This window comes from Trachemys scripta, chromosome 20 (genome assembly GCF_013100865.1).
Source record: "Trachemys scripta elegans isolate TJP31775 chromosome 20, CAS_Tse_1.0, whole genome shotgun sequence".
NCBI lineage: Eukaryota > Metazoa > Chordata > Testudines > Emydidae > Trachemys > Trachemys scripta.
Window position 1 is genome coordinate 10,739,452 of NC_048317.1, and position 26,917 is coordinate 10,766,368.

General features: G+C 53.0%; 1 protein-coding gene across 1 annotated transcript; it reads left to right on the forward strand.

The window, feature by feature from the left end:
• Window positions 1-12,297: 12,297 nt before the first annotated feature.
• On the forward strand, window positions 12,298-25,039 carry LOC117868408 (trophoblast glycoprotein-like). The gene is made up of 3 exons (XM_034754317.1): window positions 12,298-12,565; window positions 13,170-13,464; window positions 23,347-25,039. The coding sequence occupies exons 1-3, from the start codon at window positions 12,298-12,300 to the stop codon at window positions 24,182-24,184; spliced, it is 1,401 nt and encodes a 466-aa protein (XP_034610208.1). The 3' UTR covers window positions 24,185-25,039.
• Window positions 25,040-26,917: the final 1,878 nt, after the last annotated feature.

Consider the following 26,917-nt stretch of genomic DNA (forward strand, 5'->3'; position numbering starts at 1 on the left):
AGATCCTTGACAAACTGATAGAGCAGGCGCTGAGCCAACCTCCTGGGAGAAGAATGCTCTCGATGGAAGATAAGCCCCCTTTTGCTTGGGCAGGTTTAGCCCACTTAGCTGTGAATAGATTCCCCTTTTTCATTGTTTAATTCTTCGGCATCCCTGTTTTCCTAGAAGACGGGTGTGAGACTCTCTCCAGTTCCTTATCCCGCTGCAGAGCCATCCTCCACTCCCCTCTATTACAGACAAAGGTCCTGGCTCTTTCATTTCACCGACAGGGCAGCACTCAGCTCGAGAAGGGGGGTTATTGCAGTTTTGCAATGTGAGCTGCGGTCTAACCACACTGTGGAGGGGCTGAATGGAATAGTAGCATGCAAACAGGCCTAATATTGCCCGGTGTATCCCCCACCTAAGCCGATGGGGTTGCAGGGTTTAAAATGGGCCTTGGAATAGAAGGATTGCTACATAACAGGCAACCAATTGCCCACTAGTCTGCTATCCAGTGGCCAGAGCTGGATGGTAGAAAAAAGGGGGGCAACCTTCAAAATCGGTCATGTCGACTCTTCCTGGGACTTTAAGCCCCATGGAGAGAGGGGAAGCACACATGGAAACTCTCATCTCTTTCCTCCAGAGCTCAAATTATTACCAGCTGCACATTAGCCTTTGATTCCCCTCGCTCAAGAAACTTCACTGGCGAGAAGTTTCTGTGTCCCAGTGATGTCACTTAGCAGGCAGCTTTTGATGCTCTGTTCTGGGTTCTGGTAACCTATGGCTGCCCTTTACAAAGCAGCAAAACTCAGAGCATTTAAAGTGGCAGGTGAAAGACTCACCAGACATTACCATGGGCTGTTTGGCCTCGTAATGAGACAGTTTCCCTCCACTTGTGGTCCTCTTGTTTACAGTCTCGGCAGAGGGCAAGGACTGAATGGGCCATGGACGCTGCCCTCTCCTGCATCCTGAGCTCTGTTTTGAGGCACATCGGCGGGGAAACTTGCCCTGCTATTGCCCTGACATATCGGTTCTGTGAATGGCAAAAGGCCTTCAGCCCCCAGAGCTGCCAATCTAGCGCCTTTCCCCAGTGCTGCTCTCATTAGCTTGCAGCTTTAGGGCTGTGTCCTTGGCTGAAGAATTTTTGTGGCTAGTTCTTCTCTCAGCAGGAGCAGCTGATCCTGGGTCTGGATAGTTTCTCCTTTGTTGTTTGTCGCAGGGTGTTGTCTGCTTTATGTGGCAGAGCCCTCAACAAGGTGGAGGAACCTCACAGTGGCACCAGGGTTTAGAGGTGCGTGAGTGGGCAAATAAAAAGCAACTCAGTGCTTCAGGGTCATGGGAGTGGCGCCTGCCTTGATCTTCCTTTATTAAATTCTAAGGTTTATTTGTTTTGGCTGGCTCCATCTCTACCACTAGTCGTGATTTTCCCCCAATGACCAAGTGCGCTGCTGACTTGCTGACCCGTGGTGAAGCCATCCCAGTTGCTGCTGCTCCCATCCCCAGCTGCTGTTTGCTGCTAGAAAGATGCTTCTTGCATTTCCGGGATCATCTTCTCTCTCTTTCGGATTGAACGGTCTCAATCAGACATGTCCGGCATTTCAAACCTCAGGGAGTGGTGCAGCGTTTCCCACCGGAGTTAGTGGGCTGGTACTGGGCTTGTGGGCTGGTTAACCAATTTGGCTCACAGTTCGGATCGTAAGAGGAAGGGTTGCGGGTATTTTAAGACTTTGCTTTGAGAAATCTCCGCTCTGTCTCCTGTGTGTTTCTGGGCTGCTGTAATAGAAAATGGTGTAACAGTATGGGAATGAGCCATACCGCTCGAAGCACCTTTATACCAAAATAACTGCGGCCACGCTAGGGGATTGTACTGCTCATTCGAAATTGATTTCTAAACCAATAAAGCAGTACAACACCTGTGGGCGGATAAGCTCGAATTCTGGAGGAGTGCTAGTTCCAGGGTGGTTAAGGAGGAGACAAGGTGCTATTTCAGTGTGTTCTAACATGCACATGCCAGGGTTATGTGCCTTAGAAACTGCAGGGCCACATCGGGGCAGGAGGAGAGTTAGTGGAACAAATCTGGAGTCACTTGGTCACGGGACTTCTGAGATACAGACCCTCCCCCTCAAATGTACAGAGCTAAAATCACGGAAGGGCTTGTCCTTGGGCAGCTAGCGTGAGCTGCCATGGCTACCCTATTGGTTTTAGTGCGCTAGCTCAATCAAAGGGAGTGCAGGTACCTCCACCTGAGCTGAAAATTATCCCTCCAGCGGCCGTGTAGATGTACCCTCAGTGCCTGTCCTCTCTGGGGTGTCTCTGCTGAGAGTCCTATTTGTGTGATGATCACTGGGAACAAATTGTAAAAAACCAGCCTCCTATTTAGCACTTGTTCTGAGTAGACCTCAAAGTGCTTTACAAAGGAGGTCAGTAGCATTTTCTCTATTTTACAGGTGGGACACTGAGGCACAGGGAGACGTGACTTACCCTGGGTTACCTAGCGGGTTAGTGGCTGAGAATAGAATCCAGTTTTCCTGAGTCCCAGGCCAGTGCTGTGTCCTTTAGGACAAACTGCCTTCCTAGCCTGAACTAGACTGAGAACTAGTTGGAGGAAGTATGACCTCATGAGGTCTGGGGTCTGTCTATTCCTTGCTCTGCTACAGGCTTCCTGTGGGACCCTGGGCAAGTCACTTAACTTCTCTATGTCTCAGTTTCCCATCTGTACCGGGTGATCGTAATGCTTCCCTACATCCTAGTGGTGTGAGGCTGAATACTGCCATGTGTGTGAGAGTCACAGACACGACAAAGCAGAAATCCATTTTAAAATCTCCTGTAAATAAAATCTCGCTTCACAATTACCCTCAAATAACTGATCATTAATTTCAATCATTACAGCCCTGGGCTGGATTTGAACCGGCAATTGACAATTGGAAGGCTCCATATGCAGTTTCCAAATGAGAGTGAAAGTAATGAACGGGCTGCAGTGACATTCAAGAAAATAAGACCATGGAGACATTGAGATGGCACCAGAAGTCCCCAGAGCAGTGTTTGAGTGACTTATGTCATCCCCGGAGACCCCACGAGGGAATTCATTATTTTTACAACTTTAATATCTGGATCTGAGCCTCCGTGCATTTCCCAACCACTCAGGCATGTACTGCAGTGTGCATCAGCCTCAATGGTAGCTATTAGTGCAGTTCCCATCAGGATACAAACAAAGGGATTTAAAGTCAGTGTGAATCAGGCCATTTGGACTACATCTCCCAGGGAATGTATGGAACTGGATGTGCTAAAATAGCCGCACTCCGTCACTGCAGTGTCAGGACATGGGAATGTGACTTTCTGATGCTAGGATGGTGGCAAATTACCATAGTGGTGAGCCTGGGGGAGAACAGAGGCCACACGTGATTGTTCTGATTTCTCTCTCGCCTTAAAGTTATCTACATGTGCTCCTGATGTGGAGAGGGACTAAGGTATTTAGGCTCCTAACTCCCATTGATTTCAATGGAAGTTAGGAACCTAAATATCTTCGTGGATCTGGGCCGAAGTGCGCTCACGTCCGCTGGAGCTCAACGTGAGTTGAAAGCGCCGACCAACACCATACGGGATTGGGTGCCGACCTACCAACTGCTCTTTGTCAAATCAGCAGGTGGGTTCTACCACCCTGGCGGGCTCCTCTCGCCTTGTACTTGATGGCAACATGAGAAATTCACCTCGACAACCATCAGTCGCTGAGGGATTTTCCAACACCAGACAGTGGCACTAATCAATTAGAGCTCTGTTTACAAAATGAGCGTGTAGAAAGCAGTGGGTTATTTTAGGAAATCATAAGGGCCGGATTCTCATTTATCCTAAGGCTCCTTTACCCTGCCACAGTGGTGTAAAGACACCTTAGTGAAAATGAGATGACCTCCTAAGTGGTTTAGAATACCTGTCTGTAAGTGAAGCATTTACTCCCAGATTCTCAAAGGTATTTAGGTGCCTGGCTCCCATTGATTTCAGTGAGAGTTACCGTTGAGGATCTGGACCTTGGAGAGTAACATGTAGGCTCACCTCTTTGAGGTGTACAGGACCCCCCCAAAAAGTAACTTTCAAAGGTAAGTTTATGATGCACATAGAAAACCTGGAAGGTTTATCATTATTATCTGTTTTTTTTTTTATTATTATTATTTCTTTTTCTGGAAGACTCTATGGATGACTGGAAAGCTAATAGAATTGTGGAATCACAAGTTGCAAGGAAGCGATTGGAAGCAGAGAGATTTGGTACATGCACTTTGGGGGTTTCTTGTTTTGTTTTGTTGAACGCAACTGCCTGACAAACAGGGGCAAGATGAAAGATTTAGCACCCCAGCCCCTTCAGGAAGACATCAAGAGCTTTCACACCAGTTCTCTAGTCCCTCAAGGAAACCTCCAGCCATGCACTTGTGAAGTCACCAGCATACTAGTTCCCTAGTCATCCATAGAGTCTTCTGGGAAAACATGGTAAAAAACAACCACCAAACCCTGAATTTCTAATATTTAAAAAATAAAACCAAGCCCACTTCTCCCTTCCCCCTGTGACATTTTTTAAACAAAAACTTTAATGCTTTTTTCATCATAGCACAATGAAAAAGGGCCTGAGTCTGATTTCTTTGTCCTTTGCAGGTCACTTTTAATTGGTGTTATGGGCATGAGCCAAAGGCATTACATACTCTTAGTCGGTCTCCTGGGATGTGGCTGCCCTGATTCCTTGGGCCTGAGCCGTGACTCTTGCCGCCTTCCTCCTCTGGTGAAATGAGGCAGACAGCGGCCTTGTTTTTTGAGTGACTTTGTGAAAGGGAGCGTTTAGACTGTGACCCCACATTACAACTCACGCACGTTTCAACACTTTCCCTTGCATCTGTGCAGGAAAGGGAGGTTGATTGCAACCCCTCCTGGCCCTGTTTGTGTCCCCTTGGGCATCATGTTGCCCGGACTGAGAATCTACATTGCAGAACCAGATTTTGCCGGAGATGAGTGGGGAGAGAGGGGCAGTTTGAGATTAGATAGTGATATATCCCTTCTACAGCTCAGAAAAACGAATTCTAAACGAACCCCTCTGATTTCCAGAAAGGAAACCATCACTTAAACAACACCGACCTCCATCCCTTGCCCCGGCGTAGGTGCCTTTAACTAGAACTCCCTTGGGTTTGATTGAGCTGAGGTTGGTCTCTGAATGCCAGCGAGCCAGCTGCTGCCTGTAACAGTTGACTCCAACCTGAGCTGTGGCCCTGAAATTAGAACCCGTGGCCCAGGAATCTAATGCAAAACATACGCGCACGTACATAAGGAATCCATGCGTGAGTGGCCAGGATTCTGAGTGCCGTGGAAGACACACGACACTAATGCCCGGTGCCACAGGCCCCGCATGGCAGCGCAGTGGGCACCAGCATTGGGCTTTGAATGGGTAACTTGCCACACGTGGCAGCGAGACCCAGTCCGCTCAGTTCTGTCGCTGAAAGTTTCCACGGCCAGTAGGTCTCCTGTGCATCCCTCTAACCGTTCAACGCCCTGCTGCATCCCGGGGACTGTAGGTCTGATTCCGCACTGCCAGGGAGAACCCCTGACATTCCCCCTGTGAATTAACATTCCTGGGCAAAAGAGAATTTCTTTCCGGTAGTTGGGGGGCGGGGGGCAGGACAAAACATACCCAGCGGGAGAGGCTGTGAACGGGAGGGAATGCAGTGTGTGCACCAGTGGCCAGGAGACTAGCGGTGGGGTTAGCTGGAAGGCTGGCTTTGATGTGGGGTCATTTTGTCACAGCTGGACGGAGGGGGATGTCTTTCTCATCCAGTTAGCAGCCCCTGCATCAAAGGGCTCCCTGGTGAATGGTATCAAATTGCACTTAAGCATTAGCACATTAAGAGCTTTTGAAATGACAGCAGCAGTGTCTGGGCTGCCTAGGGCCCTGGTGCCTCACGGGCTGCATCCCCCCTTGTCATGCAGGGCAACCAAATAATCCGTTTTGTTTTCAGGGGAGGGAGGGGGATGGAAGCCCTGGGGCAGGGAAGGCCGAGGAAGGCTGGGGTTTAGGGCTGCCAGCTGTCTGGATCTCACCAGGAAGGTTTCAGACTTCATCCCTGATCAAAAACATGGTAGAAAAGCTGAGAGATCCCGCTTGGCCATGTAGCTAAAACCCTTCAGTTCCCAGCACATGGGAGCTCAGGGCTCCAAATCCGGCGCAGAGGGAGAACTCTGTGATCGGCACATGAAAGGCGAGAACAGGGCAGAGAGCCCTGGGAATAGCTCTGGTGGGAGGAGATGAGGGGGAGGTTGGCCCAGATGGCCTTATGGAGGCTTATTCTCAATCTGCCACTTGAACCGAAGTGATGACAGTGCTGAGCACAGCCCTGGTGCCTTCCACTGGGCCGTAGGACTCGCATTAAAGACACATCCCCCCCCCCCCCCCCCGCGCCCCTTGTAAGGTGGGTAAGGAGTCACTTCATCCAGCACTGAAGTGCAGCCACTTCTGGGGGTTGGGGGGGGGGAGACAGCAACTGTTTAACAGTGCACATCAACGCTGCATAATAATAACACTCCCTACCTCTTAGTGTGTTCCAGCCCTTGATTTCAAAGCACTTTACAAAAGAGGTCAGTATAATTATCCCCATTTTACAGATGAGGAAACTTGCCCACGGCCACCCAGCAGTAGAACTGGAATTAGATCTCCTGCATTCAAGACTAGTGCTTGATCTACTCGGGCAGGCAATGAAGGGAAAGCCTGTCTCCAGTTGAAACGGAAAGGGGGCCGAATGTTAAAGTGAGCCCGGCACCAGGCTTAATGGCCCTGTTTGTTTAATGTTTCTTTAATGGCTGCCTGCAGTTAGGACCTTGACTTTCCAACTCATCCCTGGGCACCATGTGGGACTCCGGCTCCATGTTGACCCAGCAGGAAGACTGTCACATCACCTGCAGCGACTACGTACTTCTTGGTGGTCGCCCTTCCAACTCCTTACCCAGCCGGATCAGCTGGTGAGATTTAGCAGGGTCACGTCAGCACAAGATGGGAGGGCAGAAAAACTGTCAACCATTAGAGCACCCGCGAAAGGAGGCTTCATATGAATGAGATCATACTGATTTGTACCAGTCTAGGCAATACTCTGCCAAATGGTCCTACCCTCCCAACTGGCAATTTAGCACATGGGTGCAAATAGTTTTGCAATGAATCTCTCCTGCTGGGTTCTAACCCCTTCATCTGTGACACTGACACTGACCTGTCCCCGTCTTTGCAGAGGGTGGAGATGCCCTCTTTGATCCTGGGGGTCTGGGCACCCTGGGTAAGGGTAGAAGCGGCTCTTAGAAGACTCTCCAGTCCTGTGTGGGTCTTTTTCTGTTGGTCACCGATAACTACTGCAAGGTCCTTGGGTTGAACACCAAGGTTATAACTCAAGACCAGGTTGGCCGTGTGTCAAGCTCTGCTTCGTTAGCTTGGTATGTAGAGTCAGCAGAGCTGCTGGCTGGTGACCTACAGCCCTGACTCCACGCAGGGGCCAGGCATGAATCTTGATTTTAGTGATGGAAAATCGAAGGATATGTTCAATTTTATACTAGGAGAGAGTAGTGATCACTGGTAGTAAGCAAGACTTTGAGAAAGTCTGAAACCATCGCTCCAACATCAAGAAACCCTGCTCTGCCCACTTGGCACCAGCCTGGTGCATCGGCTGCTTTCTCGGTTCCAGGTGCATTCTGGGAATTGCAGATCAAACGACCTTTATCAAACCTTTTAACTCGAGGGAGACAATAATCCCCCAAGTACAGGGGAAGGAGGTGGGTATGGGTTCACCCTCCATCCCCCTGCATGCCAGAGTGTCCAGCTCCCGGGGGAGCACTGCATCTTGGTGCATAGGTAGGCCTGGGGACAGCAGTGGGGGAGGAGGAGTGAAGGCAGAAGCATTGATTCACTGGCCCTTGCGGTGTGGGGCGTGGCCACCGGTACCACAAAGGTTACTAATTCCATTGCTGCTCTGTGAGCTGCTCAGGAGTGTACACCCCCCCCAACTTTGTGGGATCCCTGCACCAATCCCCCTATTTGGGCTTGAGGCAGGAAATGGGATTTGCTCCACCTTTTCTAATGTTAAACTCCTGCATCCTTGGATTGCGCGTTCATGACATTCACTCCCCGTTCATGTCAAGACCCCTCACAAACTTACCCTGAGGCTAATGGGACTATTCATGTGAGAAAGGGCTGCAGGATCGGGACCCTGATTTCATTCTGCTTTCTTTTCTTCACTCCTCTAGCACTGGCCTCCTTTCTGTCCCTCCCTGGGTGGTGGAAGAACATTCTCCTCTGCAGCTCTCGCCACCTGGAATAGCTTCCGTGTTGTGTCTTTCTCCACCTGATCCACTCGCCATCTGTTTTCACATCTCGGCTGAGCACACAGCTTGCGTCCCTTGCTTCTGCACCTTCATTTCTCTCTCCCTCGGCTATTCTTTCTTAGCTGTGAAAGGCGCTATACAGAATGAGGTTATAGTGTAGTACTGTAAGGTGACCAGATGTCCCCGTTTTATAGGGACAGACCTGATATTTGGAGCTTTGTCTTATATAGGCGTCTATTACCCCCTCCCCCCGGTCCTGACTTTTCACACTTGCCTTCTGGTCCCCCTATATTACTGGCAGGTCTGATCTGTTTCATTGAGTGGGGGAATTCAGATCAGGCTCTAGGGCTAGGAAGCCAAGTCATTCTATCCCTCAGCATCCCCGCTACCAACTTGGCAGCACCTTCTGATCCAAACAGAAGTGACCTTTACCCTGATTTATAAACCTGGCAGGAAACAAAATACTTGTAAAATTGAAAATGTCATTCATCTTTTCCATCTTCGTGGGACAGTGAGTGACCTAGGAACAGTCTGTGACTCCTACCGGCCCCTGGGCATGGGGCCTTTATTCAGAACGAGAAATCAAATGATATTCAGCCCACCCGCTAATTCATTGGGCCGAAACACCCTTTAGTGCTTTGTCATAAATCTATATAACTGAGGGGACTGACCAGCTCGAGGCATTAGTGATCCTCTCTCGGAGACCAGCCTGAGTCCATCCTGGGCTGGGAGTGATTAAAAGTCATTCCCATCAGATGGCTGTTCGGTGGCCAAATGAGTTTGGCGAGTCTGACTCCAGTTCAGCACATCTCCATCACAAAAAACACAGTTAGAATCGGCACTAACGGGTCCCTTGCTTGGCACTTGTTGCAGAAAAGCCAAGGGCTAAATGACAAATGGAAACTGAGCTCCCCTCTTGCTCCCTCCGGCATTAGGCACACTGGAGGAAGCTTGCCCCACCTTCTCCTTTGCTGTGCTTGCATGATGCATGGAGGAGAGGCCTTCAGTCTCCAGGGCTGCTAAGTAGTTCCATGCAATTCCCTGTGCAAGGGAGACATTCTGGGTGAAGCTTTGGAACCTTCTGGCGCCCGAGGATCCGTAAAGTGCTTTTCGATCCTTCAAGATGAAAGACGCTATGAAACAAAAATAGTTATTAGATGCTGCTGCAATGACTTACAATGAATTCTTCTACCTCTGGGGACTTTGGGTCACACCAATAAAATGTGAGAGTGGAGACCTGAATTTCTTAATGGAACTGTTTTCTCTAAAAAAATGTTGTAATCCAGCATTCTGTCTGTGGTGTAACTTCCTAGAGAGTGTATATAGATTCATTCATTACCAAATATTTAGCAGATTGTTTGTTTGAACAGAAGACAGATTGAATTCTATCCCCCATCTAATGCCAAAGTTAGCAGTGGTTCTATCTTCATTTCATAATACAATGGGGTCCTGGTCCGTGTCTGTTACAATAATACAAATAATTTCACCTATTATCAATCAGTCTATCTATCTCTTTCTTTCTTTCTTTCTTTCTTTCTTTCTTTCTTTCTTTCTTTCTTTGTGTGAAATTTCTCATTATGGGTTTTGTTTTTTAACCTAATCTTCAGATGATGTTGGATCTTGGAAGAGCCAAATTTGGTTTCTGGTCTAAATTATAACCATGATCCAGGGACTAAACGTAGCAAAATGCAGGGGGAGGGAGAGGAAGTGAACATGTCTTGAGGTGCATCTGGTGGTTTAAATCATTGGGATTTTTTATGTTTACGTGTGTTGTTTCTGTATGTTCAGCCAAGCGAGAGGAGGAGGATGGGGGAATGTAACTTCTAGCTATGGGACTTATCTAGTCTCCTTAACTATAGTATCTCAACATCTCACAATTTTTAACGTATTTATTCTCATAACACCCCTGTGACATAAGAGTTTGTTATGATCACCATTTTATTGATGAGGGACTGAGACACAGAGAAGCTAAACAATTTTCCCAGTTAAACAGGACGTCTTTCTGTGAAAGATCAGGGAACTGAATGCAGGTTTCCAAAGTGGCAAACTAGTAACCCTAGTCATTAGGTTAGGGCAGGGGTAGTCAATTATTTTTTGTCAAGGTGCAAATTTCTTGATCAAGGTATAGTCAAGGTCCAGACTCCAGAGAATATAATAATAAAACAACAATGAGAATAAATAAAAAATAAATAAAAAGATGTTGGGGTCAAAAGCATCTGGTGGTCCAGATTTGGTGCACCGTCTGCCTAGTGACTACCCCTGGGTTAGGGCTTTCACTAAATGACACTGGGATACAAATGCCTGCTCCGGTGATGCCCCATCATCGCCACAGCAGCTGCATTTTGCCATGTAGTAACCTGTCACTGAATCAGAAACAGGCCCAGGGGATAAAACTCCAAACCCAGGATGAAGCCATGTCCTAGGGCAGGTACATACTTGCACTGTAGCTGCTGCTGACAGATCCGGGCTCTCTGTCCCTTGGGGTTCCCCTGGGTAGCTTGTCCTGCCAAGTCATGATGTGTGTGTGGATGTATGCATGGCTTGGCCTGCCTGGCTCTGCCAAACTCTCCCATGTTTAAGAAGGATGAATTCAAACTGGGACAGGTGCAGAGAAGGGTGACTAGGATGATCGGAGGAATGGATCATGTCCTATGAAAGGAGACTCAGAGAGCTTGGCTTGTTTAGCCTAACCAAAAGGCGGCTGAGGGGAGATACGATTGCTCTCTATAAATATATCAGAGGGATAAATACCAGGGAGGGAGAGGAATTATTTAAGCTCAGTACCATTGTGGACACAAGAACAAATGGATATAACAGGGGTAGGCAACCTATGGCACACATGCTGAAGGCGGCACGCGAGCTGATTTTCAGTGGCACTCATACTGCCCGGGTCCTGGCCACCGGTCCGGGGGGCTCTGCATTTTAATTTAATTTTAAATGAAGCTTCTTAAACATTTTAAAAACCTTATTTACTTTACATACAACAATAGTTTAGTTCTATATTATAGACTTATAGAAAGAGACCTTCTAAAAACATTAAAATGTATTACTGGCACGTGAAACCTTACATTAGAGTGACTAAATGAAGACTCGACACATCGCTTCTGAAAGGTTGCTGACCCCTGGGATATAAACTGGCCATCAGGAAGTTTAGACTTGAAATTAGACGAAGGTTTCTAACCATCAGAGGAGTGAAGTTCTGGAACAGCTTTCCAACGGGAGCAGTGGAGGCAAAAGACATATCTGGCTTCAAGACTAAGCTTGATAAATTTATGGAGGGGATAGTATAATGAGACAGTCTAATTTTGGCAATTAATTCATCTTTGATTATTAGCAGGTAAATATGCCCAATGGCCTGTGATGGGATGTTAGATGAGATGGGATCTGAGTTACTACAGAGAATTCTTTCCTGGGTGTCTGGCTGGTGAGTCTTGCCCACATGCTCAGGGTTTAGCTGATCGCCATATTTGGGGTCAGAAAGGGATTTTCCTCCAGGGCAGATTGGCAGAGGCCCTGGGGGGTTTTCACCTTCCTCTGCAGCGTGGGGCAGGAGTCACTTGCTGGAGGATTCTCTGCACCTTGACATCTTTAAACCACAAGTTGAGGACTTCAATAGCTCAGACATAGGTCAGGGGTTTGTTCCAGGAGTGGGTGGTTGAGATTCTGTGGCCTGCGTTGTGCAGGAGGTGAGACTAGACGATCATAATGGTCCCTTCTGACCTTAAAGTCTATGGGGTGTGTGTGGATGTACTGGCTTGGCCTGCCTGGCTCTGCCAGACTCTGTGTGTGCAGACCTGGTTTGTGTGTGTCACTTGTTTCAACCTGCCTGCGATCTGCCTGTGACTGATTTGTCACTCGGTGTGGGTGTGTCTGGGTGGGGGGCTGTCTGCCTGGCGGTGTTCGCCTGTGTCTGGCGGTCCGGCCCTGCGTGGGTGGGTGGGCGTGTAGCCTGGCCGCCCACGCGAGGCGTTTGCCTGCCCCTGGCAGCACATGGCAGCCCCGGGCCCCCCAGACGCTGCGGGCCGGATGCAGAGGGGGGGAGGACGGGTTTCAAAGGGGCCAGTCCCCGGGGCAGCAGGTACCGCGGGCCGGGCAGGGGGACGAAGGGGGCCGGCTGGAAGGAGGCGGGGGGCGGGCAGCGGGCGAGTCCCCTCCCCGCCGGCCCCGCCCGCTGCCTTTGAATCTCGTTCAGCCCATTGTGCGCTCGCGGCGGAGCCCGGTGGGAAGGGGAGCGGACTCTGCCCGCGGCAGGGAACGGGTGAGTACCCGCGGGCCGGCCCCGGCTGGGGGTCCCCGGTCCCAGGCCCGGGGGAGGCTTCTTCCCACCCGGCCAGAGGGCAACTTCTGCGCCCCCCGGTCACTCGGGGGGCGAGATGCGGGGACCGGCTGGGGGATCCCAGGACAGGGGCAAAATGCCCAGAAACTTTGGGGAGAAGAGGGGGTGAGGGGTGTGCAAAGGGCAGGAGAGCTGGGAGGGGGAACTGGGGGTGCAAAGGAGCCGGGGGTGTGTGAAAGGGGCCGGCAGAGAGAGGTTGGGGGAGCTGGGGGTGCAAGGGGCGGGGAGGGGGAGCTGGGGGTGCAAAGGAGCCAGCGGGGGGAGAGGGCTGCAGAAGGCAGGTGGGTGGGGGCAAGGGGACCCTAAGGGAGAGGTGGGGAGGGGCTAGAGATCCTGGTGGTATATGAAAGAGGGGAAGAAGGATCGTGGGGGATGGGATACTGCTTAAGGGACGGGGGGGACGACAGGGAGTGCAGTGCCCAGCTCTGGCGGCATGTCTCTGTTAACAGCTCTCAGAGGAGGCTTGGGGGGGGGGCTGGTTTGTTTAGCATCATGCTGGACCCTAGTGGCCCCCCTTTGTCTGCAGGCGTGTTGGAAATGTCCCTCCGGGAGCCCCCCCCTGCCAGTCTGGGGTCCTGGGGGCTCCTGCTCCTGAGTCTTCTCCTTGCCCCGCTTGCCTGCCCGGCGTGCCCAACCCCCTGCGAGTGTTCGGAACCAGCCCGGACTGTCAAGTGTGTCCTGAAGGAGCTGAGCGCTGTTCCGGCCGAGATCCCCAGGTACACCCGCAACCTCTTCATCACCAGCAACCAGATCGCTCGCATCAACAGCCGGGACTTCCAGGGGCTGCCCAACCTGGTCACCCTCTCCCTGGCCAACAACAGGTAACGCCCCAGCCTGCTGGGTGGGAGATGGTGCTTAGGGCAGTGTAAGATTCTCTCTCCTCCATCTGAGGAAATACGCTTTATTTTTACACTGTGGAACTCACTGCCACAAGATGCCCCTGCAGCCAGAAGCTTAGCAGGATTCCAAAAAGGATTAGATGCTTATAATCAATAATGAACACCCACCTAACCCCCTTGCATAAGGAAAGGTCAGTTTATTTCAGAAGGGATCTAAACGCTCATGCTTCAGGGCATGAGTCAGCTGCTCACTGGTGGGGGTCAGGAAGAAACTTCCCCTATGGGCAGGGCGTTCCATAGTTGCCCATTACGTGGTTTCTTGCACCTCCTGTGAAGCATCACTCAGAGACGGCGCAGCAGGCTAGCTGGAGCACTAATCTGGCACGGTTATTCCGGTGTCTGTAACCCATTTGCAAATGGCCATGGCTGTAACTTCTTGGCACCGTACACCCCTTCCGGTGCATGTTTATACAATAGAAATGTGAATGTTGTAAATGTAAACCCCTACCCTACCTCCACGTGCATCCAGTGGGAAATCTGCAAGTGCCTTTGGGTTCTTTCTGGTTTTGCTGCATTCAGAGCCCATTGGCCCCTTGAATTAACACAAGAAGCTGATCTCTGAGTGTCTGGACGGGCTCAGCAGGCCTGAGAGGTTAAGGTGGACTTAGCACCATAATGCAGCTGATAAAGATACTATTGCATCCGACTCAGCTAGGCGAGGGGCTTCTGCTGCCCTCCAGCTTTTCCAATGGGTCTGAGTTTTCACACCTAGAAACCTGGGGAGCTGCACCTCTCAGCAGTGAGCTGCACCCGAACCTTGAATTCTCTCCCAGGCGACTCAGCGGCTCTGATCCTCAGTCCCATGAAAATGTCTAATTTCCCCGTAGTTATCAATATTAAAAGTGCTGCTGGATCTCACTGGGGAGCCTTCGTCTCCCGCTCTCCTGAGCCAGAGAAATGGGGCTCCCACTGGAGTGTGCCAAACCTTGCAGGGCCCAGTCCTGGTGAGTGAGTCCGTAGGAAAGCGAAGCTCTCATTGGCCTTGCAGAGCGCCCATTGGCAGTGCAGCATCCTGGCAGCTATTTGGATTTTGCACCGGCAGGACACATTCAGGGGGCTGTTTGTGTCTAGCGATCCTACGACCAATGTAAAGGAATCTTTCAGTTTACCTTGGTGCGTACAGGAAGCCAATGCAATAAAGTATCTGGGGAGCAGGCTGGCAAGCAGTAGCGGGCGAAGCATTTGGGGGAGCCCAGATAGCGGCCCAGATCAGTGTGGTAGAACTGGGAAGCCTGAGTCCCACTTCCCACCACCCGCAAGGTCTGATGAGCTCAGCGAAGTTGGCACGTGCAGAATTCAATCTGAACTTGTCCTCCGCTCAGTGGGTCGGGAGCCCTTGGTGCACAGATGGCAGGCCGGGCACACTGCTTTTTGGAGACCCCGCCCCATGCGCTGTGACGGATTTGCTGGGGATGAGTTGGCTTCTGAAGGGTGCGGAGCTGCTCTAATGTGACTTTCCTGCAGGCTTCCATCAGAAAAACTTCTTCTGAAAGTGACTTGAACGGTTAAAATCCGAAGGCAAAAGAGTGGCCTTAAAATAGTTCTACTGGGAGCGTGGGCCGGGTACTGTAGGATTCTGAGCACGTCCTTCTACAGTTGTTGGGTCCAGGTCAGGACTTGGGGAGACCCTGTGTGGTGACTAGCAGCACAAACTGTTAGTCCAGGAGCCAGAGGGAACCACGGGACCTGTCTGTTTCTAGCAGACTCAATAAAGAATCCTCTTTCTATCTGTTATAACAAAGTCTTCTCCCTTCCATGCTTCAGGGAAAGAACCAACCTCTAATCTAAGGGGTTAGGAAGAAATTTCCTCTGTCTAGAGCCGCCCACTGCTGAGTTTCTTGCACCTTTGTCCAAGGTAGCTGGTGCTGGCTGCTGACAGAGGCAGGATACTGGGCTGGCTGGACCGTGGGTCTGAGCCTGTCTGTCCTTTCCAATGCTCTGTACCGTGAGGGACACCGCAAGTACTTTGCGGGGTCACTTGAGACTCGGGTTGGCTTGTCGGGTCTGGTCCTTTGTGCCCGTTTCACGGCGGGTTGTGAATATTTGTCCCTGGTATTTCTGACGAGGCTGATTGAGGTGCCTTGGCAGTGCTGCCGGGGGGTCTCTCGGGCGGACGTCGAATAGGGATGCCTTGTACGGCTGTGCTCTGAGCAGCAGCGTCTGCGCGTGCTGGGACTTGGCCGTCTGCGCCGGAGAGAGCGCGTGGACCGGAGGTGGGTGGTGTCTGTAGCAGATGGACAAAAAGGAGTGAAAATCAGGTACATTCACTTCCTAGAGTGTTACCTACAGGGACAGGCCTGCGCAGTGCGAGAGAAGTGAATTTAGTGCAGCATTGACAGCCCTGGAGACTGGAGCACTCGATTTAGCCACCGAGCAGGCAGCAGCAGGAAGCCAGCTACCCTGCCAGTCTCAGGCATGGTAAAGGGTGTGCAGATTGTCCCTGCTCCTTGAACTGTTCGTCACGACAGCCAGCAAGGCGCTGTTTGTACCAGTGGTTTTGTGAAGGAATTGGGCTGAGATCCACCAACTCGTGTCAGGCTGGCGGCTGAATGCAGTCAGATGTCACTACCGAGCTCGGCTGGATGCAAACCAGCATCCTAGGGGAGGAAGGCTCCTTACTGGGTCCCTGAGCCTCGGTATGGAAGGCTGAAAACAGGTGGGAAACCAGGAGCTGTTTTGCCAAGGCACTGCCAGACTGGAGCAGACTGTGGTCCACCTAAGCCCGTCTCTTGTCTGGCAGTACTTCAGGGGAAGGTGCTAGTAACTCTGCAGTAGGCACAGGCACTAAGGTAAGTTTTCCCCTCTGATCAGACGTCACTTGGGTCGGTATAAACCTTTCCACATACAGACCTCCTCTGCCATCCGCGCTCCAACTCCCCTTCCATACGGGGTCCCAGCAAGGCACAGAGCTAGCTTTGATGATGCAGGGGGCAGGGGGGAAGGGGAGGCTTGCCTGGGTGCTTCACCTCTAATGGCACCTGCCAGATGCTGCCTGGGTGGACCAGCATCTCGCCAGTGCAGTGGTCCCTACTGGGCTGTAAGGTCTCGTGAACAGAACCATGGCCTGCTTTTGAACTCCCACCAGGCACTGGAACCCTGCGGCACAGCTGTGTGAAAACAGGCCTGCCAGGCCTTGCCAGAACTGCTGGAGAGCCTGGGGCTGTTTGGTTTGGTTCAGTACATTGGGGTCCGGTCCTCCCCCAGCATGGAGGCAGGAGAGAGCATGGCACCAGCTCCACTTCCGAGGTCTGGCGTGGAGCTCTCTAGTGCACCAGGCTTTTTGACTGATACGTCCTGCCTGTCCCTGAGCTAGTGTTTAGAACGGTGTTGGGCAAGGCTGGCAGGGTTTAGAGCAGGGGTCTCAAACTCAAATGACGACGAGGGCCACATAAGAACTAGTACGTTGGCCCGAGGGCCGCATTACTGACACCTCTCCCCGTGCCACCCTCGGCCCCGCCCCCACTCCACCCCTTCCATGAGGCCCTGCCCATTCCCTGCCCCCATTCCAACCCCTTCCCCAAAATCCCCACCCCAACTCCGCCCCTCCCTGCCCCCAGGGGGTACAAGAGGGGTGTGGGGTGTGGCAGGGGCTCAGGGCAGGGAGTTGGGGTGTGGGGTGCAGGGGGGTGAGGGGTGCAGCAGGGGGTCAGGATGCAAGGTGCGGCATGGGGCTCAGGGCAGGCAGGGCAGGCAACCTGTCCTGCCCCCGCTGCGTGTTTGGCCCAAGCCGCTCTAGGTAAACGCGGGGGTGGGGGGGCCGCGAGGAGCTCACGGGCCGCAGAAAATAACCCCCCAGGCCATGTGTTTGAGATCCCTGGTTTAGAGGAGCCCACGGCTGCAGCTTTCCCTGGTTCTCATCATCCTGTGTAGGATGCGCCCGTCCCTGGGTTTGGGGGTGAGGGGCTCACATCCTCAGGCCAGGCCTAGCTGTGGAGTTACAGGACCATGATCAGGAGCTGCCAGAGGATGGCGGTTGGGGACCGGTATATGGGGAGGAGCCAGGGAGGTGCAGTGGGGAGGAAACGTTTTGTGCCAACAGCTGTAGCTGGTGTAGGAGAGCGGAAGGGAAAACCCACCATTGTGCTCCTGATCTAAAGAACGTCTTGGGCTCCATCTAGCAGGGATGGCTGCAGATGTTCCCTGGGAATGGTGGCCATCTCCTCTCCCTGCTCCTTTCCTCTGCCTCTCCCTGTTGTTGACCCAGCCCCTCAGCTGAGTTTCCATGTTCTCACTGGCTAGGACAAAGGCAGGAGCAGCTGGGAAAGCCGTCTGCAGGGAACGGAGCTGGGAGGCAAGCGGGGAATATCTGCCGTCTCTTACCAACGCTTCACCCCAGCCAGGTAGACATCCTGCTTGGCCTGGTGTAGCCGTCCTGCACTGAGCATGTATCAGGGCCCCACTGATCACTGACTTGTTCTGGCACCGGCCGTCGTGCTGGAGCTGGCGTCATGTGGCCCTTATTCCTGGTCTTGGTCCTGGGCTCCCCACGCGCAGCTCTGCTGGTGCACGTCCGTCCTGACCCATTTCAGCCTGGGGTGGTGATTTTTGTGATCTGAACAAAATACAGTGGGAAAATTTTTTGGAGATATCCCATCTCCTAGAACTGGAAGGGACCTTGAAAGGTCATCGAGTCCAGCCCCCTGCCTTCACTAGCAGGACCAAGTACTGATTTTTGCCCTAGATCCCTAAGTGGCCCCCTCAAGGATTGAACTCACAACCCTGGGTTTAGCAGGCCAATGCTCAAACCACTGAGCTATCCCTCCTCCCCTAACTGAGCTGAGTCCATCCAACTCATGTCACTTGTGTCCTCAGTAGCTTTTCAAAGCCGGCCCTCGGAGGAGAAAAGCCCATGGTTAGATCATTGAACCAGTCAGCCCCTTTTGCATGGACATCTTTAAAAGATCCCCTTGGTACCCACTGCCAGATCAGGTACGTTCAGCAGGGAGAGGAAGGTTTCATCGTGACTTGGGGACCTGTCTCTGCTAGGCCAGCGCAGGCCAGGCTCCGGTCAGCCGCGTGTGCCTCGTCCCCATGTTCCATGTCACTCCCACCTGGCCGGTTCCACAGGATCGGCGTTTCTCACCCCACCGCCAGGGAAAGAGAAGTGCTGACATTGCCATGGCAACAAGCTTACAGGAGATGCAGCTTGGAAACAGACCCTGGCGGGGCTGATGCTGTGGGAACCTCTCTCTCTCTCTCTCTCACTCTCTCTCGGCTGAGACCCGCCAGTGCTCTGCGACTGGCTGGGGAGGAGGTCGGTACCACTGCCTGGGAATTGGCGCCTGGGTTTTCATTGGGACTGACTGGCTTGCGGACGAGGCAATGGGCGAGCGAGCCTGGATCTCTAACCCACAGCCAGCCGGCATTGGTGAGCGCAGGCGGTACTGTCAGGTGGCCAGTCAGTGGCTGATGCAGACAGAGTCTGAGTGATTCCTGTCCTGAGTGGGCAAGTCTCCACATCACCAAAACCACCTGCCCATTGGCACGAACAGGCCCCATTGTTGGCCAGTTCAACCCAGGGGCCCAAGGCTGGCTGGACCGTGGGCTCTGCTCTCCTCCCACTAGCGCCCCCTCTGGCACAGAGCCAAGGCACGCTGGCAGGGCTGTGGGGAGCAGGGGGGCTGGCACTGCTGTCCGTGCTGTAGCTGTTCCCCGGGATAGAAGACTTCAGCCACCAGCACGTGATCCTGAGACGCAGCTGGGGGGTGGGCTTCCACCAGTCATGAGTGACCCTTCTCCACCCCACCAAGGTGATCTTTGGAGAAGGCTAGATAGCCCCCTAGAATAAACCAGGCAAGGCCTGCTGCTGCCCAGCCAGACCTTGTGCCTGCCCTCCCGGCAGGGGGACGATACAAAGGACTTGGAATTTATTACTTTCTTTTGAGTCTGTACTCACTCTCAGTGTGGTGTGCGGGCGTTTGAGGCACTCTGGCAAACCAGAGCTAGTTAGTCCGCTTGGGGTGAGGAACTTTGAGCCAAGCTCCTGGGTCTATCGCTGGAATCACAGAGCCATGGGGTTAGAAGGGACCTCCAGGGTCATCTAGTCTAATCTCCTGCCGAGATGCAGGATTCGCTGTGTCTAAACCATCCAAGCCAGATGGCCACCCTGGGTAAGCCATTGTCCAATCAAGTCACTGAGGCCTACCATTTTTCAGAAGTAGCCTCTCATTTTGGCTTTACTCTCTGGGTCTCAGCTTCCTTCTCGCAGGATGGTGGTGAGGGGCCGATGGTACTTCCTGCTGAAGGAGGATTGTGAGGGGTAACGCATCAGCGTTTGCAGAACTCCTCGAAAGGTGCTAGAAGCCTCCTTAATAGTATCCTCTTGTGATGCAAGCCCTGTGGCGGCTGGTCGCAGAGATGTAGTTGAGTCACCGGCATTGTTCCAGCCATGGGACTCTCAGCCGGAGAACCAGGCTGGGCTGGGGACGGTGGGGGCGAGGGAGTGTGTTCCCGTGATCGTGTTGACGGGTGTGTGCAATGTTTAATACCGTCAAATGGCTCTGGCGTCACACACAACCTTGCGAAAAGACGACTGGGAAGCAGCATCTGTGTCCTGCTCCTGGAATGTGATCTGCAGCCCAATGAGGTCAGTGAAAAGACTTCTGTGGATTCAGTGGGGTTTGGATCAGGCCCTTAGTTGTGAGCCCTTCATGGCGCGTACTGTGTCTGTACAGCACCTAGCACCATGGGCCTCTGATTCTGATTTAGAGCCTTCAGGCCCCACTGCAGTATAAATAAAGCAAGTTCCATGAGCTCCAAATACCCAGCGGAGTAAGGAAGCGGAACCTGCTTCCCAGTTCCCGGTGTCCCATTTATCTACCAAAGAAATTAACACCAACTGCCAGCCCTGCGTAGTGTCTTTGCTTCTCTGCTGTGTGAGTCAGGGTGCGGGATCTGATTGCAAAAGGAACGGAGACCTGTGCAGAGGACAGCCCCAGTAATTGTCTCTGTGGGTGTCGTGAGGCTGCAGTTTTCTCCTGGAGTATTTCTTTAGCAACTGGACGGCTTAATGTCTAGGCAGAAACCTTGCTATAGCTTCTCCTTCCTGGGTGGGCCTGCATATGCTCCCCCAGTGGCCACAAAACCCTGCAAAACCCGGCTTCGGAGCTGTGTTTAGCCACAGTGGCCGTGAGCCTGCGCACAGGATGGGGAGAAGTGGCTGCCATCTTAACACAGCTTAGTATTCAAAGGGTGGCCAAACCCTGGCCTGGATGAAGTCAATGGGTGGTATGTCTACATGGCGATTAGACCCCTGCAGCTGGCCCCTGCCAGCGGACTCAGGCTTAGCGCTGTTTAACTGCAGGGTAAACGTTCACACTTGGGCTGCAGCCCAAGCTCTGGGACCCTCTACTTTGCAGGGTCCTAGAACCCAGGCTCCAGCCTGAGCCTGAAGGTCTACACCACATTTAAACAGCCCCTTAGCCCGAGTCAGCTGGCACGGGCCAGCCGCAGGGGTCTAACCGCAGTGTAGACATACCCTGTGCATCTTGCCATTGGTTTCCGTGGGAACAGGATCAGGGCCTGTCATCAAAATTCTAGGCTCTAGTTCTGTCTAAGCCAGTGCCTGAGCTCCTAGGGTGTCTTGGCTGTTTGGGGCAGAGAGACTTGAACCTGCTGCTCGTGTCCGTTTAAGTAGGAGGGGTGCTTAGCTCAGAGCTCACATTCCCCCTTGATTAAGTCCGGGTTCTGTAAAAATAGCTCCTCTTCATAATAAAAACACCACCTTCGGAGCCAGGGTGCCTGACAAACGGTAGTCAGTTAGCCTTCCAATGCACTGATAAGGTCACTTCACCCACCTCTGAAATCCAGCTGCCGCTTGGAAGCCCCCCAAATATTTGCCTGTAGCTAAATGGAATGGGTTGGATTCAGACCCTCCGCTGGCGTCTGTCAGGAGGAAGTGAGTGGAGCTAGACGGGGGTTGGGTCAAGTAATTTCCGAGAGAGGCAGGTGTCGGGGTAGGGCAGCAGCTGAGTTCTAAGGCGTGTTCAAACACAGATTTAAAGGACCAGCAGGTGGCAAAGCTCCGCACGCACACACCTCGGTTTCTGAGAAATAATTTCCGGTTGGTTGCATTCTCACCTCTGCCTTTGGCCAATAGTTAGTAGAATTTCAGGCGTTGCAATTGCAAAGTAAGTGTTAGCGCTGAAGCTGTCCTGAGTTGCTCCGTGCAGGAAAGCTGCTCCGTTTGGCTTATGACTTGGGAGGGTGGGACTGAGACAAACCGCTCTCGTTTCCCTCTAATAATCCCATGAGCCACGAGGAACTGGGGCTGTTACCTGTACCTCAAGCAGCCAGAAAATGGACCTGACTCTCCAGTGACCTGGCTAACTGCAGTGGGGTTACTCCAGCTGAGGGGGACGAGGATCAGCCCCTATGTTTTGATTGTATGGAACCAGAATCGTCCAAGGAACATCCCAAATCCACATGAAAGACCCCTCTGGGATCAGTATGTTCCCAGATGTCACAGGAATGTTACAGGCCTTCAGCCAACTCCTTTGTGGGGGGAACTAGGCCCTGTGCTAATAGAGAACTTAGCCCCCTCAACTCCTATTGAAGTCAGCGGGAACCGCAGATATTCAGCGGGTTGCAGGATCGGGCCCAACGTTAGCCCAGCTAAGGGCAGGAATAATTCATGCTCTTGAAATTGACTTAACACTAAGTGGCATCCCCCTGCCCCCATCCCCCTTGGAAAGGAGGAGAGGAATAAACTGCATGCAAAGGCCTTTTGGCCACCCCGGGTCCCTTTGTCGCTCACATGAGGGAGGCATGAATGATGAGGAGCATCTGGAGTTAATCACCTTCTTGGAGGGTGGCTGACGCCTGCAGATCCTCAGGGATGTGTTTCCACCCACAACCATTTGCATTTTGGAGACCAGCATGTGCACATCTGACAGTGGAATTTGGTTCTGTGGGTGTGATTAAAACTCAGCTTTTCTTAAAGGGACAGTGGCAAGTTCCAGAATAACACTAAGTCCTGTGGTGGTGGTGATCCCACACCTCTCAAATCACTTTACAAAGGCGCCTACGCTCATTCCCATTTTACAAATGGGGAAACTGAGGCCAAGAGGAAGTGATGTGACTTGTCCAAGGCCAGACAGTGAGTCAGTGGCAAAGGTGAGAGTAGGAAGAATCCAAGGACCGGGCACACACAACCTGTTGCATGAAATCTCTCCAGAGGGAGAACCAATATGTCCTTATACAAGCAGGTTTCTTGGGATCTATATAGTTGCAACTGGAGTCATTCCCTTCGAGATGCAGGTGTGTGTGGAAGAAGGAAAAGACGCAAAGGTTCTTGTGTGTCCCTGGCAAGCAGGAGTCCCAGCGTTGGTACTGAGAGCATGAAGGCTCCTCTCAGAGGAGAGACCCCAGGCGATTAATGAGATTGTCTGGGCCTTCTAACCAATGGTTGGAAAACCATCCAAAATCGGAGCCCACTGGGCCCTGCGCTCTTGTTAAATGTGATGGGACAGTTAGGGCAGGCAGGCGGTGCTGCTTGCCATCCCTACAGGCTAAATCCTCCATTTGCTTCTACATGGGCCTCACCAACGTATCTTCAGCTTGATGCAAAGGGAGTTCTTTCTCCAGGGCCCAGTCACACCTGCCCCCTGGGAAATGGACTGAGACCCAGCAAACTCACTGACTAGTCATGGGTGGAAAGAGCTTTAGAGCTGGGTGGGAAGGGCGACCTAGAGGTGAAAGGCCCCAGTTCCGAGGTGCTGGGCCGTTGCCAAGGGATGGAATCGGAGCCGTTGGGTCTCCTGGGATATTTGACATGAGCATGACTATTTCTCTCTCCCACCCCAGGATCAGCGCTGTGGAGTCACAGGCCTTCTCTGCCCTCCCCAGCCTGCGTTACCTGGACTTGAGCAACAACCGCTTGGCTACCATCCACCCCGACGCTTTCAACTCCAGGAACAACTCCATCCGGGAGCTGAACCTGAGCCGCTCGCTCTACAACTCCTCCGCCATCCGGCCCGTGGCAGCTGCCATCGTCCAGGGCGGCTTCCGCAGCCTCTCCAAGCTGGAGCTGACCAACAATGAGATCGTCTACCTGCCGCTGGGCATGTTCTCCAGCCTCCGCAGCCTCCGGCACCTGGACTTGAGGAACAACTCCCTGGTGGACATCAAGAACTCCACCTTTGCTGGCCTCGACCTCGAGCACCTCGACTTGACCTTGAACGCCCTCAAGACCCTGCGGATCGAGGCGCTGGCTGAGCTGGGGAGGCAGCTGCACCTTCGCCTCTTCCTGAGGGACAATCCTTTCGTGTGCAACTGCGACATCGAGGACCTGGTGAGCTGGCTGAATCGGAGCCAGCAAGTGGCTGACGTGGAGAAACTGGCCTGTGTCTTCCCCCGGCACCTCCAGAACACATCCCTGATGGACCTGGCCGGGGCAGAGCTGGGCTGCCACTCCAGTCAGCACCGCAAGAACACTCTGCAGACCTCCTATGTCTTCCTGGGCGTTGTTCTGGGCATCATCGGCGTGGTCTTCCTCTTCGTGCTCTACCTGAACCGCAGGGGCATCAAGACGTGGGTGAACAGCACGCGGGACGCCTGCCGCAACTTCATGGAGGAGTATCGCTATCGTTACGAGATCGACTCCGACCCCCGCGTCACCCAGGTCTCCACCTTGGACATATGACCACGTTCCTCTCGGGAGCTCTTTGGATGGCTTTGTGAGCTTCCAGGCGTGGCCTGGTGCTACCCATCTCCAGAACCAATTCATCTGCTTGGTGATGAGCTGTGACGCTCCTTGTGGCGGAGTTAGAACTTTTTTCTTCTCCTGTTCGAGGGACCTTGCTGGGGGGGAAGGCGCAATCTTCCCCTGCATGGTCTGTCTCTTGCACCGTATTACCAGCCCTAGGGGAACCCCTCTGGCAGTGGGACTCAGCCTTGGGCAGATCTCTTTGTGGGCATTATAAAGCAGACACAAGACAGGGATTTCTGCCTTCCTTTGGCGTCAAGCTTCCATTCGGGTATTTTTGGGGTGGGAGGCTCTACCCAATGCAGGGAGTTGCTGCAGTGGGAACACAAGGACTGCCCCACGGGACCAACCCACTGGCTCGGTTCGCTCGGCATCCCCACTCTTCCGCAGCATCAACACAAACCTTTGATCTAACGCAATAATAAACCTCGGGGGTAGGTGGGAGATTCCTTCCTAACCCCAGCTGCCGATCAGCCTCCGCCCTGGAGCAGGTGGATCCAGAGCGCTGGGAATGGTTCGTTTAGCTTTGAAGCCACTGCTGTCAGTGGAGGGACTGAACTGTGAAAAGCCAGGGCGGTGTCTGGAATGCCCACTAGGGGGCCCCAGGCCGGCAGTGGCAGGACAGCTGGGATTTCACAGGTATCCTGGGATGAAAGGGCTTGTGTGGTGGACTCTCCTCCTGCTTTCGGAGATGCTGGCTGGATCCTGGGGACGCCGGCAAATCCCTCCTCGCGCAGGCGCCCCACAGGAGCTGGGCCGGCAGGGAGGGGAAGTTTTACATTGGGGGGGGGGGCTTTTTGGGGGGTTTTTTTACTGTACATATTAAACCGGGGGAATGGGGGAGGGGGGATTTTGGTTTTCTCAATGCACTGAGCACACGGAATAACCATCCCGGCTGCTGGCAAATTCCTGTTCTGAACTAAGGCCCAGATTGTTAACGCTACGGCGGCGGTGCTGCACGCAGTGTCACGGTGCCCAACTGACTTAGGAGCCCAATCACACTTTCCGAAGGGGTTTAGGCACTTAGGAGTCCCCATCCGTCGACCGCCAATGGACATAGGCTCCAGGGCCTAACTGTCTCCGGGGATTAGGCTCCCCGAGCAGCCTGGCGTTGGGCATTGAGTGCAGCAACGCGATAGTGTCACTGGGCTGGGATCTTCCAGGCAAATCTTCCTCGGGTGTCAGTTCAGGGGTCGTCGCACAGGCTGACCGGTGCGCTCCAAGCGGGGCGGTGGCTGCCTTCCCCCCAAGGTGGGGGGAACATGCTCCTATTGGTTTGGTCGCCCAATTCTGACCAATAAATGATTTCTCAAACTGTGCCTTGATGTCGGTGTGCAATGAAATGTCCCCGAGGCTTGGGGGAGCTGGGGAGCAGGGAGGGTCCCTTAGTGTGGACTCTGGGCAAAGACCAGAGCAGGAGCTGTATGGCTAGACTGTGCCCCTGGTTCTGGGCTGGGGCTGACCCTCCTTGTGGCCTCTTGGCATGAGCCTCTAAAAGCCAGTCAGGCTCTGCAGTGCAGTGTTCCATCCTGTTGGACGCCTAGGGAAACTGAGGCATGGGCAGCCCGATTCTCCACTGCCCTGCGCTGAGTGCTCACTGCCAGCAGGGCAAAGGGGCTGCGAAAGGCTGCCATCTTGCTCTGTTACCCTGTGTCTACAACAGGGGGATGGTGAATTGGAGCCGGAGAGGTTAAGGACCATTGTGATAGCAGGGTAAGGTGCCTCAGCTCCTGGTGGCCATCTTGAGACAGCTAGGTCTGCAGGAAGCCTGCCAGGAACCCAGCCCCTCTGAGCACTGGCCCCAGGTATCCCGGGATGGAGACATCCCGGGGCCAGGCCCTCTTGAAAGTGCTGCTCTAAGACTTGTTACAAGGGCTCTCAGCGGCAGAAGGGAACCCAGGAGTCCTGCGTGGCATTCCCATGTTCCAAACAACTGCCCCTTTGAGTTGGCAGCTGCTGGATGTTAAGGAGCGGGTAGGCAGTGCGTAGCCACGTCCTTTGGACAGAATTGATTCATCCTCAGCCTCTGGCCAAGTGTCTCAGGCTCTCCAGTGCAGCCAGCTCCAGAGGGTGGCGGAGGCAGAAGCCCCAGCGATTCCCCAACGCGCTCAGTCCTACTGTGACACTCCCGCTGGTTTCAGACCCTTCCTCCAGCCCACGGCCAAATGATGCGTGTTCTGGTGCCCTCGGAACTCCAGCATCCCAGCTCTGGGGCTCCCTCCTGTCATCTCATTCACAGTGGCTGCCGTGGAGGACAGCTACACCCCTGTGTGTGTCTGTGGCATCTCTTTCAGCCCTCTGGTTCTCAGGGTGTGTCTAACCTTGGGGGAAGAAGTGTGCTTTCGCCACCGGGGAGCTAACACAGGGTGACGTCCTAGTGCGGACAGGGCCTGGTAGTTTCCACACCTGTTGGCTTCCCCCTTGACATAACAACAATAGGTGTGAAAATGACATCTATCCTGTCTACACTAGGGTGTTACCACGGCCTAGCTCACCTTGCTTCTTAGCCAAGCCAGGGCTTTAGATTGAAATTTGCCTGGGCTGTGCTGGACTGGGATTAGCTGGAAGTTAGGTGTTGCCAGGGGCTGGGAGATGGGGCGGGGGGAGATGTTACTACAATTGAAAAACTCCCCTTTTCGAGGCCTGACTTAGACACTGCTGGTATAACAA